Source organism: Pristiophorus japonicus, chromosome 4 (genome assembly GCF_044704955.1).
Source record: "Pristiophorus japonicus isolate sPriJap1 chromosome 4, sPriJap1.hap1, whole genome shotgun sequence".
Classification (NCBI taxonomy): domain Eukaryota; kingdom Metazoa; phylum Chordata; class Chondrichthyes; family Pristiophoridae; genus Pristiophorus; species Pristiophorus japonicus.
This window is the reverse complement of record NC_091980.1, coordinates 285,771,753-285,787,286: the sequence shown is the minus strand read 5'-3', so window position 1 is coordinate 285,787,286 and position 15,534 is coordinate 285,771,753. Positions and strand designations below refer to the sequence as shown.

General features: G+C 41.2%; 1 protein-coding gene across 4 annotated transcripts in view; it reads right to left on the bottom strand.

Moving 5' to 3' along the window:
- Positions 1-15,534, bottom strand: part of vrk1 (VRK serine/threonine kinase 1) — a 117,730-nt gene that overhangs the window by 36,027 nt on the left and 66,169 nt on the right. For all 4 annotated transcript variants that reach the window (XM_070877560.1, XM_070877563.1, XM_070877562.1 and 1 more), the window contains 3 exons: positions 11,130-11,250; positions 8,157-8,215; positions 7,004-7,182 (listed from right to left, as the gene is read on the bottom strand). In XM_070877560.1, the coding sequence (XP_070733661.1) occupies positions 7,004-7,182; positions 8,157-8,215; positions 11,130-11,250 (359 nt within the window). The remainder of the gene's footprint in view (positions 1-7,003; positions 7,183-8,156; positions 8,216-11,129; positions 11,251-15,534) is intronic.

Here is a 15,534-nt window from a genome sequence, read left to right as displayed (position 1 = left end):
TTTAAAACAAAGTGGCGAAGCCGATAACGAATTTGGCCCGCTGGTTTTTGGACAATAATTCCGGATTTTATTTTACTGATTATAAAATGGGATTTTCTTAAAAATGTCTGGTTTTTGGGGCAGCCGGATGAGAGACTTTGTACGTGTAGTGAGATTGAGGAACTTAAATCTCAAAAAAACTAAGAGATTTGTCAGATATGATTTCATTTTCATGAAGAAATTAGTGTTGGTAAAGAAATAGTACTGGAGAAATTAATGGGACTAAAAGCTGATGAGTCCCCTGCACTTGGTGGCTTACATTCTAGGCTTTTAAAAGAGCTGGCTACAGGGATAGTGGATTGCATTGGTTTTGATCTTTCAGAATGCCCTAAGATTTTAGAATGGTCCCTGCAACAAATGTAACCCTGCTATTCAAGAAAGGAAGGACAGAACAGGGAACTATAGGCCAGTTAGCCTGATATCAGTAGCAGGAAAAATGTCAGAATCGATTGTTAAGGACGTGGTATCAGGGCACTTAGAAAATCTTAAGATTGGGCAGAGTCAACACGGATTCATGAAAATGAAATCATATCTGACAAATCTATTAGTTTTTTTGAGATTGTAACTAGCAGGCTAGATAAGTGGGAACCAGTGGATTTAGTGTACCGTATATACTCGCGTATCCTACGATCTCACGTATCATGCGACCCCTAAATTTTCGTCCCCAAAATATGATTTTATCATATATCTCATGTATCATGCGAGTCACTTTTTTGAGATACCAGATGCCACTAGGCTAGGCTTTCAAACAAGTTTAACAAGTACCCAACACGTAACAAGTACCCTAACACATAACAATGATCGAATACAGACCTTAACAACCGAATCATGAAACATCGAGTGGATTCTGTTGTGAAAGCTGTTCGCGAATCGAACACCGATATAGCAATCATTCCAGCTGGCTTGACTAGCGTCGTTCAGCCACTTGACGTATCCATTAATAAGCCATTTAAAGACAATATAAGAAAGAAATGGAATGACTGGATGATGGAAGGAGAGAAATCATTTACGAAGGGAGGGAATATGAAGGCTCCGGATTTGCCTCTACTGTGTTTGCGGGTAAAAGAAGCATGGGCTGAGATAGATGGAGATTTGATTGTTAAAGCCTCTAATAATGCAGCAAACTTCAGAGGGAGTTGTGGGTGGCGATCTCTTGACCACAGCAAAGATACAGTACAAGTGACAATAGAGGCTGCAATTCAGCCCAGGAGATACCTGCCGAGATTCAGCGTGGATACGGTCTGCTTAACAGCCTAATCTTGGCCAGCACTTCACACCCGCAAATTTTGTATCTCGCGTATCATGCGACCCCCCAAATTTAGGTTACAATTTAGGTCTTCAAAAGTCGCATGATACGCGAGTATATACGGTATTTGAATTTTCAGAAAGCATTCAATAGGAGTCACTGGAAAGCTTTTCAGAATGGAAACTTTGGATGATTCTTTTCCCAAACACCAAAAAAGGCAATTATACAGCATTTTGTGTCTAAAATATTCCAAAAGCACTTCACATACTATAAATTACTTTGAAGGGCAGTCTGTTCGATAGGTATACATGCAGCCATTTTGGGCATATCAAGTAAATGTATTTCCTAACCTTCACTTTTATATGCTGGCCAAGAAATGTTGGACCCCATAATGCCCCATGTAGAAAATATTTTAAATACCATTGTATCTTGCCTTATCCCACCATCTGTGCAAAGTTAGTGCTTCTATCCCACTAGTCCACAGCTTAATATGTATTCAAGTAAAGTGTCAGCTTGGTTCAAATTGCCCAAGTCAGAAGGTTGCAATTTGAAACTCCGCTGCACGCTTCTCACATAATCTAGGCTGACACTTCAGTGTAGCACTCCTTCAATATTGTATTGTTGGAGCACGAGAAGATAAACCGAGGACCTGTCTACTCAGGTGGACTTAAAAATATCACTTCAAAAGGGGGTATTCTTGTCAACATTTCCTCCCTCAAGCACTACCAAAAACAGATTATCAGGTCAGTCATTCATTGTGGGACCTTGCTGTGTACAAATCGGCTGCTGTGTTTGCTTAGTGAACAGTCATATACAGCAAGAAAAATGGATGGGTTAAATGAATCATTTTAAAATTTTTATTAATTTTGTAACATTGCCGGTCGCTCCCTTGCCTCAGTCCACCTATGATGAAACACTCATCCATGGCTTTGTCAAACCGCCTATTCCAATGCTCCAGTTGGCCTATCATTCTTCAGCTTATCTGTAACACTGCTGTCCATATTCTATCCTGCATCCAGTCCTGCTCACCCATCACCTGTACCCTCAATGATCTACACTGCCTCCCGGTCCTCCACTGCTTTGAATTTATAATTCTTATTCTTCTGTTTAAATGCCTTCATGGCCTCACCTCGCCTCACCCCCTCATCTCTGACTCTCTCCTACCTTATAAATCCCCCCACCCTCAATCCGAGAACTTCACATTCCTCTGACTGTGGCCTCTTGCATATTCTCCATTCCTTTGTCCCACCATGCAGCTCTAGAATTCCCTTTCAAAACCGCTCCACCTCCCACTCCTACTTGAAAACTATCCTTAAAACCCACTTCTTTCACCAAGCATTTTAGTCAGCCCTTCTAATATCACCTTCTTTGGTTCAGCTTCCATTTGTCTGATTCGGCTTCTGTGAAGTGCCTTGGGTCATTTTTCCCATACTATGGCTGTGATTTCCCCTACCTCGGCAGGATTGGGTCGGTGGTGGCTTCCGACCTCGCTGCTGGCTACAGCCTGCTCTGAAATTATTTTAGTGATTGGGCTTGTTAAGCCCACCCAGTGAGGTTCACGGCCAATTGAAGGAAGCGGGTCTGATGACATCACTTGATGACGGATCAGCTGGTTTCCTTAGAGACCATGCGCAAATTAATTGTGATAGTTGTGCTGTCAGTGTTCTACAGCATTGAGGTGCTGCAAACACTGACTAGCACTGCACAGAGGTGCACAGCTACACCCTGGCTCTCCCATGACTCCCTCCATATGCTATGGAGGGAGTCACAGCACAGAGGGAGGGTCTCTTCCCTTCCAATGGGCAGAAGAGACCTCCCTAGGACACAGCCTGGTTGCACATTGCACAGGAAGGCACAAGCAGGGATGTTATCAGGAGGACCTAGCTGCAGTGGTGCAAACATTTCAATGATCTCAGTAGATTACGAAAAATTACTGCACAGCCACACTCAACCTCATCCTGCTGTGCCACTCATCACTTCCCCATCATTCTGCCTTCCTAAACTTGTGCTTGACAAATCTAGAATTTTTTGAGGATGTAACTCGTAGAGTGGACAAGGGGGAGCCAGTGGATGTGGTGTATTTAGACTTTCAAAAGGCTTTTGACAAGGTCCCACACAAGAGATTAGTGTGCAAAATTAAAGCACACGGTATCGGGGGGGTAATGTACTGACGTGGTAGAGAACTGGTTGGCAGACAGGAAGCAAAGAGTAGAAATAAACAGGTCCTTTTCAGAATGGCAGACAGTGACTAGTGGGGTACCGCAAGATTCAATGCTGGGACCCCAGCTATTTACAATATACATTAATGATTTAGACAAAGGAATTAAATGTAATACCCCTAAGTTTGCAGATGACACTAAGCTGGGTGGCAGTGTGAGCTGTGAGGAGGATGCTAAGAGGCTGCAGGGTGACTTGGACAGGTTAGGTGAGTGGGCAAATACATGGCAGATGCGGTATAATGTAGATAAATGTGAGGTTATCCACTTTGGTGGTAAAAACAGGAAGGCAGATTATCTGAATGGTGACAGATTAGTAAAAGGGGAGGTGCAACAAGACCTGGGTGTCATGGTACATCAGTCATTGAAAGTTGGCATGCAGATACAGTAGGCGGTGAAGGCGGCAAATGGCATGTTGGCCTTCCTAACAAGAGGATTGGAGTACAGGTGTAGGGAGGTCTTACTACAGTTGTACAGGGCCTTGGTGAGGCCACACCTTCACCCAATTTATTCAGGACTAATCGTCTGAGCATTTGCAGCATCCTCTTTTATGGCTTTTGAATCCAGCCAGTAAAAATAACTCTACACATCAGCTATACTTCAATCTGCTCCTCACCTATGTTCCAGCAAACGAAACTTGCTCCTTTACATTAAACATCAATATATTGGCCTAGCCAAAATTAAAATGAGAAACACATTGCTAAGTCTCCACATCAGGAGAGTTCCAACTATTGCAAGGAAAGTATCATTTTTTAGCAACTACTCTACTGTAATCACCAGTTGATCAATAAATAAACAGTGGTCATGGAAATGTCAAAGATATAGGGAAAATTGCAAAAGCAAGCACATGGTTTTTGGAGATGTGCAACATTTGGTATGATTCATTGCCCCTGACTACTCTCTCTTTTTCGAGTCTTCTAGTCTATAAAGCTGTATCTTTCTCCAAGAACGCAACACTTCCACAGCAGGACAGATGTAGTGGACTCTATTTGGAAGTGACCAAAACTGGTCTTCTGAGTTAGAGATAGAAGGAATAGGCAGGAGGTTTAGACTCAAGGAACAGATAGGACAGAAAAAACTTCAGAATATCTTCAAAAATCGCATCTGTTGTTATTGTCCACCATGCACTAAACTGTGATGGGAGACAGCCTTGCTACAGTGAGGGTTTTTTTTGCTTGAGATTGCTCTTCTGTCTTCCCCCTTTAAAAAAAAAATCCACCTGCTAAAACATTTTTGCTACTGCAAGATGTCACCATTCATTGGAGTGAAAAGTTAAAAAAAAGAATGCACATCAAATTCTTGCACTTGGGCGTGAATTAAAAAAGGACTCACATTTATTTAGCGCTTTTCATGACCCCAGGACATCCCAAGGTGCTTTACAGACAATAAAGTACTTTTTGAAGTGTGGTCACTGTTGTAATGGAGGAAACACAGCAGCCAATTCACACGCAGCTAGCTCCCACCAACAGCAAAAATACTGATTGAGGGATAAATATTGACCTGGACACTCCCCTGCTCTTCTTTGAAATAATACCAATGGAATCTTTTACATCCACCTGAGGGAGAAGACAAATTTGGCTAACCACCCTCAATATCGGTTAGAAAGTTTACTGAAGTATAACAGTATTTTCCACCAATGTTGAAATTTTCCAATTTACCAAGGCAGAATTCAGAAAAGTCTTTCACTTTTAAGTATGCACTAAAAAATACATAAATTCAATAAAATCATCAGCAATGTACCATATAGTACTCATACACCATACACACATTTGTAGTTTCACCAAAAGTGACCAGCTAAAAACTGCTGTTATTTCAAAATTTTTCATAGTTACATACCTGTTGATAACAGATACACTGCTTACCATTGTGTAGAGTTTTTACTTCTCCAACTTTATTTGCTTAAACATTATGATAACTTTTTTTTTTTTATAGTGGCCAATGGAAGCAAAGTGCTTCCACTCCTCACAAAAAACAATGAACAATTTGGCTCTCATTTCCTCTATATTGTTAATTTAGAGCTTCAGAAATAAAACTAGTCCTTTGATGGGTTTTTATTTATTCTACAATTTACCACCAGTACTGCGAGCATCAATGTAATTAATAGCAAATTAACTAGGTGCCACCAGCCTACCTTTCCCTAGTTTTAACAGGGTTGGTTTCAAATCAGGCACCTAATCAGTGAAGCAAAATGTACTTATGTTCTTATGTACCTCAAATTAGAACAAAAAAAAAAACTTGATAATGAAGTTTCACCCATTAAAAAAAAATCTGAGCGTGTTCCATAGAAACATAGAAAATAGGTGCAGGAGTAGGCCATTAGGCCCTTCGAGCCTGCACCACCATTCAATATAATCATGGCTGATCAAGCAATTCAGTACCCCATTCCTGCTTTCTCTCCATACCCCTTGATCCCTTTTGCCGTAAGGGCCACATCACATCTAACTCCCTTTTGAATATATCTAACGAACTGGCCTCAACAACTCTGTGGTAGAGAATTTCATATGCTCACAACTCTGAGTGAAGAAGTTTCTTCTCATCTCGGTCCTAAATGGCTTGTGCCAAAGAGAATAGATTGAAGAAACTCCAGTTACAAATGTTCAAAAGGAGGTAGCGAGGACACTAGCAGTGCCCATTTGTGCATCCATGCTGTTCCCACATCGCTTCATCCCATTTTCCTTCATCAACCTTTACAAATTGATCTTGAATGTTGATAGTGGTTGAGGGAGAAACTAACTACTGTGAAGTAGTTTCTCCTGCCCTCTATAAATCTCTTGCCATTTAATCTTGTACCTGTGACCCTTCATTCTTGACATCCCAACACAAGAACATAGGAACTAGGAGCAGGAGCAAGCCATTTGGCCCTTCGAGCCTGCTCCACCATTCAACAAGATCATGGCTGATCTAACTCAACTCCACCTTCCTGCACTATCCCCATATCCCTTAATTCCTTTAGTTCCCAAAAATGTATCGACCTCTGACTTGAATATACACAACGACTGAACATTCACAGCTCTCTGGGGTAGAGAATTCTAAAGATTCACAACCCTTTGAGTGAAGAAATTTCTCCTCATCTCAGTCCTAAATGGCCAACCCTTTTTTTGGATATTATGACCCAGTGTTCTAGATTCCGCAGCCAGCGGAAACATCTTCTCAGCATTAACCCTGTCAAGCCCCTTAAGAATTTTATATGTTTCAATTAAATCACCTCTCAATCTTCTAAACTCTAGGGAATGTAGGCCTACTCAACTACTGGAAACGGTCAGCTTCTATCTACCCAGTCTTATTCCTTCATAATTTTAAACACTTCTATTATACCACCCCATAATCTGCATTGACCAAAAAAGATCCAATTCTTCATATTTGTATTTCCTCATTCCAGGCAGAAGCACAGTTTAGAGTACGAAACAGAGCATGTAATGGCACTTTGCACCCTGATGTTTTTAAGATACACAATAGTTACTGTGAAGATCTAGAGCAGGAACATTACAAAGAGAAGTTGTACCTGTTGCTTGGATGTTGTTGGGGCATCACCATTGGAAGATGCTCCTAATACCAAAACACCATCATCTGTGCAGCCTATGGATTTAAGTCCTTGCTTGAGGATGTCTCTCAGTCTCTGGTAGTGGGGTCTGTCTTTGTAAGCCAGAGATATCACATCTTCGAAATATTTTGACAACTCAGCTGCATTAAAGAAATACATTTTTAAGTCTCCTTGGAACAATGGTTAAATGTTTAACGAACTTCATCAGAGCAATTCATTTCTTTAATTCAGTTTTTGTTGATGGAGGCCAACTAAAGAGTTATCCGTCTCAATCCCGCCCATCCACCAGTCACCCGAATCCACATCCAAACAGCAATAGTATTGTATAACCAACTGTCAGTAATAGCATATATTGATGCATACACTAATTTTCCACTTCTGTAGACTGCTGCAACTTAACTGCTATTTCATATAATGCAAATGCGAAAATACCAACTATGGAGTGCCCTAAAGTTTATGATGGCAAATTGAGGGCAGTCATTTAAGAAAAATGGAAAAGGAAGGGTCAGCAATATTCAGAGCTTAGTACGTAAATACAACACCTGGTGCAGTACTGAGGCATATAGATTAGGAAGGCCCCATGTTCAACCTAGGCCAAGTGATCAGCTCTCATCCAGAATTGCTTCAATTAGTTTCAGTGCCCTGAAACAAAATTCCTCTAAGACAAAGCCCTGATGCCCAATTTTTACACAACTGCCTAGATACCATATTGTCATATGGCAACATCATTGGTGTCTTTCCCTCTGTCAAGAGCAGGGGAATTGTCAACACGGCTGAAAACAAATTCAGTAGCATGGTTACAAGATCAAGATCAAAAAGTTGCCTTCAAGCAGACCAGTTGACAAGAATTATATTCAATGTACAAAGTCATGATCGGAGTACACGGCACCAGAGTTCTTATAAGCATTGCTAGTTCAAACCATCAAATCTTTATCTACATTTAATGAAGTTCAATCGAATAGTAAGTAGGATTTGGAACACACTTTACTGAGAATTACATATCTGCTTACTAAAAATTAAACTGAGCCAGTCACCAACTCTCTACCCACGCACCGCATCATACCCCCCACCTTGCCTGAACCAACCAGAAAATATAGAATTTGGAATTTCCTACCTGGTTTATTTTTGGAAGGAAAGCATTTTGCCATCAAACTTGGAAGATCTGCTCTGTATCTAGAGTAGAAAACAGATTCAGCAAGATTAAAGCTTGTTTTCATACTACAATCTTTTCTACATGGTAAAAATATTGGGTCCAATGTACCAATTCAGGAATTGAAATGCTTTGTAGATTGTCATTCGTACCCCAATAAACAAATATGCCAGACTTGACTTTGGGAGAAATGGGGAATACTTCAGTGTTCAAGAAGAGCAAGATGACCGAGCAAAAGCACCTGCACAGTCATTCATCAATAACCGCTACAGATTGAAAAGCTATGCAACATTATGGTACTCTACACATTCAAGGCACTAGAGTTGGGAAACCTTTACTTTTAAAGTCACCCGTTGCAACAAAAAAAAGTTTGAATTCCATCTGTATTTGAACTCCTCTCCCCATCACTTTATTTATCCCAACCAGTTCATGAAATAAATTATTGCAACTCAGATTTATATAGCTTCATTAATGTAGCAAACTATCCCAATGAGCTTCACAGTTGGGAGGCAACCTAGGGAAAGAAATACAAATCAGATTAGGGGCCAGTGGCTAAACATAGTATCAAGAGGATTTTGAAGGTGGGGAAGAGACATAGAAAGAGAAACTATAGAAGTGGTTTGGCCTGTTGTGTCTGCGCTGGTTCTTTGCTACAGCAATCCAAAGCCAAGAACACTTCCCAACTCATTCACTACAGCTTTGGATCTTTCTCAATTTCAAATAATTAGCCAATGTTCCCATAAATGTTTCTTTTCTAATTAGGCAACCAAAATTATGCATACACTATCTGTGGCCTAATGTTTTGTATTAAATCATTACTTCTTTACTCTTATACGCTTATCAGCCTTGGCTCAGTGGCAGTACTCTTGCCTCAAAATCAGTAAGTTGTGGGTTCAAGCATCACTCCAGAGACTTGAATACATAATCTCGGCTAACACTTCAGAACATGTAGTGTCCTTGTTTAAGAAGGGAGAAAGGGATAGGTCGAGTAATTACAGGGCTGTCAGCCTAACCTCAGTGGTGGGAAAATTATTGGAAAAAATCCTGAAAGACAGGATAAATCTACATTTGGATTAATTAGGTACAGTCAGCTCGGATTTGTTAAGGGAAGATCGTGTTTGACTTTTTGAATTTTTTGAGGAGGTAACCAAGAAGGTCAATGAGGCTAGTGCATATGTGTATATGGACTTTAGCAAGGCTTTTGATAAGGTCCTACATAGTAGACTGATCATGAAGGTTAAAGCCCATGGGATCCAGGGCAAAGTGTCAAGTTGGATCCAAAATTTGCTTGGAGATCGGACGCAAAAGGGTAATGATTGATGGATGCTTTTGTAACTGGAAGGATGTTTCCAGTGGGGTTCCGCAGGGCTCAGTACTGGGTCCCTTGCTTTTTGTGGTATATATCAACGATTTAGATTTGAATATAGGGAGTATGATTAAAAAGTTTGCAGACAACACTAAAATTGGCTGTATGGTTGATAATGAAGAGGAAAGTCATGGGCTGCAGGAGGATATCAATCTACTGGTCAGGTGGGCAGAGCAGTGGCAAATGGAATTTAATTCAGAGAAGTGTGAGGTGAGGCACTTTGGGAGGGCCAATAAGGAAAGAGTATACACATTAAGCAGTAGGCCACTTAATAATGTAGATGAACAAAGGGACCTTGGAGTGCTTGTCCACAGATCCCTGAAAGTAGCAGGCCAGGTGAATAAGGTGGTTAAGAAGGCATATCGAATGCTTGCCTTTATTAGCCGAGGCATAGAATATAAGAGCAGGGAGGTTATGCTTAAATTGTATAATACGTTGGTTAGCCACAGCTGGAGTACTGCGTGCAGTTCGGGTCACCGTATTATAGGAAGGACGTGATTGCATGAGAGAGGGTGCAGAAGACATTTACTAGGATGCTGCCTGGAATGGAGAATCTTAGTTATGAGGACAGATTGGATAGGCTGGGTTTGTTCTCATTGGAACAGAGGAGGTTGAGAGGAGACCTCATTGAGGTGTACAAAATATTGAGGGGCCTGGACATAGTGGATAGTAAGGGTTTATTTCCAGTGGTGGAAGGGTCTATTACGAGGGGGCATAGTTTTAAGGTGGTTGGTGGAAGGTTTAGAGGGGATTTGAGGAGGAGGAGGAGGAGGGCTTCTTTACACAGAGGGTTGTGGGGATCTGGAACTCGCTGCCTGGAAGAGTGGTGGATGCAGAAACCCTCACCACTTTTAAGAGATTGTTGGATGGGCACTTAAAGTGCCGTAACCTGCAAGGTTATGGACCCAGAGCTGGTAATTGGGATTAGACTGGATGACCTTTTGTTGGACGCCGCAGATGTAATGGTATGTACTGCAGGGAATTGGACACTGCCAGGGTGATCTCCTGGACTAGTTTTGATCGCCTGGATGGGTCGGAGAGAAATTTTCCCAGATTTTTTTCTCCCTAAATTGGCCTTGGTTTTTGCCTCTCCTAGGAGATCGCATGGCTCCAGTTGAGGTAGAGTGTAGAATGTTTCAGTTGTGCGAGGCAGACTGGTTGGGCTGGGTGCTCTTTGCCTTTCCGTCATTGTTCATAGGTTTATATGTAATCTTTAGGGCTGCTGACCAAGGGCTTTGCGGCTCTTTGTCAGCCGGTGTGGCCTCTTTCTGCGCTGTAAATTTCTATGCTTCTAACAGTACTGAGGGTGCCATCATTCGGATAGGTTAAAACATCCCGATTGCTCTCTTAGGTGGATGTAAAATATCCTATTGCACTATTCGAAAAGGAATATGGGAGTTCTCCAGGTGTCTAAACCAATAGTAACAATGGATCAGGTAGCTTAATTTATGTAAGCCAATTTACTTAAAGTAAGGAATGGAGAAAGAAGAGAACAGGTCTATCAGCATCTGAAAGAAAAAGACAGGGAACTGCATAATTAAGTCCAAGGTGGCATCTATCCAGATTCTTACTTGAGCTTTTCATCTCTGACATAGTTGGCATTGTTTAGATTGTCCTCCCAGGGCAGTCGCCCACTGAGCCACTGTAACATGCAATATCCCAAGATTTCCAGGTCACCACGTCTGGAAGCAGCTGAAGGATGGTAAAAAATGTTCAAAATTTTTATTAAAAAAAACATGTTATAATTGAAGTATTAGGATTTTCAATTCATATATAAAAAAAAATCAACATCTCTTCAGTGAATAACAAAGATGCAAATCTTATTTAATTTAGTAGGAAATCACCCGAAATGGTATTAGCATTGTTTACATGTAAGGAAGCTTAAATTACGAGCAGCAGCACTTTTAAACTGCTTTTCTGGAACCCAGAGTACAATATAATAGCACCTTAAATTGGTTCTATACACAGAGATTCTGAAATAAATGTCTTCCAAGTACTGAAGTACTGGATTACTACAAAAATGATTTCAAACAAAAAAAATTACATTTTATAAAAGTGTGTGTTTTAAATTATTGGTTATCCGTCTTTTGGATGAGACGTTAAACCGAGGCCCCGTTTGCTCGCTCAGGTGGACAAGTGAGATCCCATGACACTATTTCGAAGAGCAGGGGCGATACAAGAACATAAGAAATAGGAGCAGGAATAGGCCATTTGGCCCAGAAAGCCTGCTCTGCCTTTCAATGAGATCATGGCTGGTCTTCTACCTCAACTCCACTTGCCTGCACTCTCCCAATAGCCCTAGATTGCCTTAATATCGTAAAATTTATCGATCTCGATCTTGAATATACTCAACAATTAAGTTGACAGCCCTCTGGGGTAGAGAATTCCAAAGATTCACAACCCTGTGGGTGAAGAAATTTCTCCTCATCTCAGTCCTAAATAGGCGACCCCTTATTCTGAGACTGTGACCCCTGGTTCTAGGCTCCCAGCCTGGGGAAACATCCTATCTGCATCTACCCTGTCAAGACCTGTAAGAATTTTGTATGTTTCGATGAGATCACCTCTCATTCTTCTAAACTCTCGAGAATTTAGGCCTAATCTAATCATAGGACAATCCCTCCATCCTATGAATCAGTCTGGTGAACCTTCATTGCACTCCCTCTATGGCAAGTATATCCTTCTTTGGAACAGGAGACGGCTGAGAGGAGACCTCATTAAGGTTTTTAAAATTTTGTGGGGCCTGGATATAGTGGATAGAAAGGGCCTATTTCCCTTAGTGGAAGGGTCAATTACAAAGGGGCATAGTTTTAAGGCGGTTGGTGGAAAGTTCAGTGGGGATTTGAGGGGAAGCTTCTTCATGCAGAGGGTTGTGGAGGTCTGGAACTCGCTGCCTGAAGGGTGGGAGGCAGAAACCCTCACCACATTTAAAAGGCGCTTGGATGGGCACTTGAAGTGCCGTAACCTGCAGGGTTATAGACCTAGAGCTGGTAAGTGGGATTAGACTGGATAGCCTCTTGTTGGCTGGCGCAGATACGATGGTGATCTCCTGGACTAGTTTCGATTGCCTGGATGGGTCAGAGAGTAATTTTTCCAGATTTCCCCCCCCCCAATTGGCCTGGGTTTTTAATCTGGTTTTTGCCTTTCCCGGGAGATCGCATGGCTCCGGTTGGGGTAGAGTGTAAAATGTTGTGATGCATGGGGTGTCGCAGTTGTGTGGCGCGGACTGGCTGACCAGGATGCTCTTTACTTTTCCGCCATTGTTCATTGGTTTATATGTAACCTTCAGGGCTGCTGACCGAGGGCTGAGTGGCTCTTTTTCGGCCGGACACGATAGGCCGAAATGGCCTCTTTCTACACTGTAGATTTCTATGTTTCTATGGAGACCAAAATTGTACACAATACTCCAGGTATGGTCTCACCAAGACCCTATACAATTGCAATAAGACATCTTTTATACTCAAATCCTCTTGTAATAAAGGCCAACATTCCATTTGTTTTCTTAATTGCTTGCTGTACCTGTATGTTAACTTTCAGTGATTCGTGTACAAGGACACCCAGGTCCCTCTGAACACCAACATTTCCCAATTTCTCACTATTTAAAAAATACACTGCTTTTCTATTTTCCCTACCAAAAAGTGGCAACTTCACATTTCTCCACATTATATTCCATTTGCCTTGTTCTTGCCCACTCACTTATCCTGTCTATATCCTTATGAAGCCTCTTTGCATCCTCCTCACAACTTACATTCCCACCTAGCTTTGTATCATCAGCAAACTTGGATATATTACATTTGGTCCCCCCATCCAAATCATGGATATATACAGGTACAACGTCCGGAATCCGGAACGCCGAAAACCGGAATTGTCCGAACCCGGACATTTTGCGCATCGTGGATGGAGTCATTCGGAATTATTCTCCGAAAACCAGACATTGAGGCAGCCAAAATGGGAGTCGTCTGGAATCCAGAATTATTCTCCGAAAACTGGACATTTTGAGGCGGCCAAGATGGCAACATCGGGCAGCGAGAGACGAGGTAACAGGTAAAAAGTGCAGCACCGGGAGGGCCACGGGAGACGAGTATCGGTGAGCGGAGGACCAGTGAGATCCGAATTCCGGCAAAACCCGAAATCCGGTACGGATTTGGTCGAGGTTTCCGGATTTCTGACTGTTGAATTTCTTGTCTGAAATCTGGAAAAACCCAAAATCCGGCACTCAGTCTGGAGGATTCCGGACATTGTACCTGCATTGTGAAAAGTTCTGATCCTTGCGGTACCCCACTAGTTACAGCCTACCAGCCCAAAAATTACCCGTTTGTTTTCTGTCCGTTAACCAATACTCAATCCATGCTAGTATATTACCCCCAATCCCATGACCCTAATTTTGTTCAATAACCTCTTGTGTGGCACCTTATCAAATGCCTTCTGAAAATCCAAATACACCGCATCCACTGGTTACCCCTCATCTATTCTGCTAGTTATAACCTCAAAAAACTAACAGATTTGTCAAACATTATTTCCCTTTCATAAATCCGTGATGACTCTGGCCAATCTTATTATTCTTTTCTAAATGCCCTGTTACCACGTCCTTAAATATATTCCAGCATTTTCCCTACTACTGATATCAGGCTAACTGGTCTGCAGTTCCCCGTTTTCTCTCTCCCTCCTTTCTTAAATAATGGGGTTACATTTGCTACCTTCCAATCTGCAGGAATCGTTCTAGAATTTGTGAAACTTTGGAAGATGACAATCAATCCATCCACTATTCTATCGCCATTTCTTTCAAAACCCTAAAATGTAGGCCATCAGATCCAGGGGATTTAGCAGGTTATCCCCTGTATCCTGGTCAATATTTAACCCTCAATCAGCATCACAAAAACAGATTATCTGGTCATTATCACATTGCTGTTTGTGGAACCTTGCTGTGCGCAAACTGGTTGCCGCATTTCCTACATTACAACAGCGACTACACTTCAAAAGTATTCGATTGGCTGTAAAGAACTTTGGGACGTCCTGATGTCGTGAAAGGTGCTATATAAATACAAATCTTTCTTTCTTCTACAGCCAGAATAACCTAAAGATGAAGCATACAGTAACTACTCACAAACACAACTAATTATTAACTACTTGCTATTTTCAAGAACCAACTTGACCGTCTTTAAAACAGACATGTCCTGGCAAATTGACTGAAAATGTAGCATTCACAAAGTACAGGTTTTCCTCTGGAGCCCACAGACCTGTTTAGTAAGGGTGCTCAGATGTACTACTATGGAAGGCATTGCAGAAATGAACAATTATTAGTGGCAGCCATTTTGCAGTTTATTGAATGACTATTTGATCCTGTACTAAATTTAATATCCAGTAACACCTTGGGTAAAAATCCTCAGTCCAAGATAATTAGCTGGTAGGAGTTCAACCACTTCTAGAGCTGTCTCTTGGTTGCTATGAAACCAATCTAATGGAAAGCTCAAAAGAAAGGTACGTGGTTCTTTAAAGTTGTGTCACTGCTCAGTTCTTTATTGAAGCCTATTTTAGAAATAATCTGAATGACTGAAATCAATTTCATCCCCATCATTTTTCTCCTAAAAGTGATTTAAATTTCTATTATAGTCTTCTATGGTGCTTTTTAATCAGCCTCAATACTTAAAAGGCCATTGGTCAATTTGAAAATATGAAATTGTCCTTTAAATTAATCAGTAGATCACTGAATGCAGATATAGCAGCTTTAACTCTTTGGAAGAATGCAGTGGCACTTCTAAACGAACAGAAGAACTGAATACGGTTAGAATAGTTGAATTTATAAAAGAAAAATAGCACTGTCCAACACTAAGTTTATAATATAGTTAAGGATTTGGAATATATTTTGAAATATATATTTTGGAATATAAAGTAATATATTTTACAAAACACACAAGTTGCATGAAAATAATGCTACATTATCCACAGGACACAATGCCACAGGGTTAAAGTGGCCGAAAG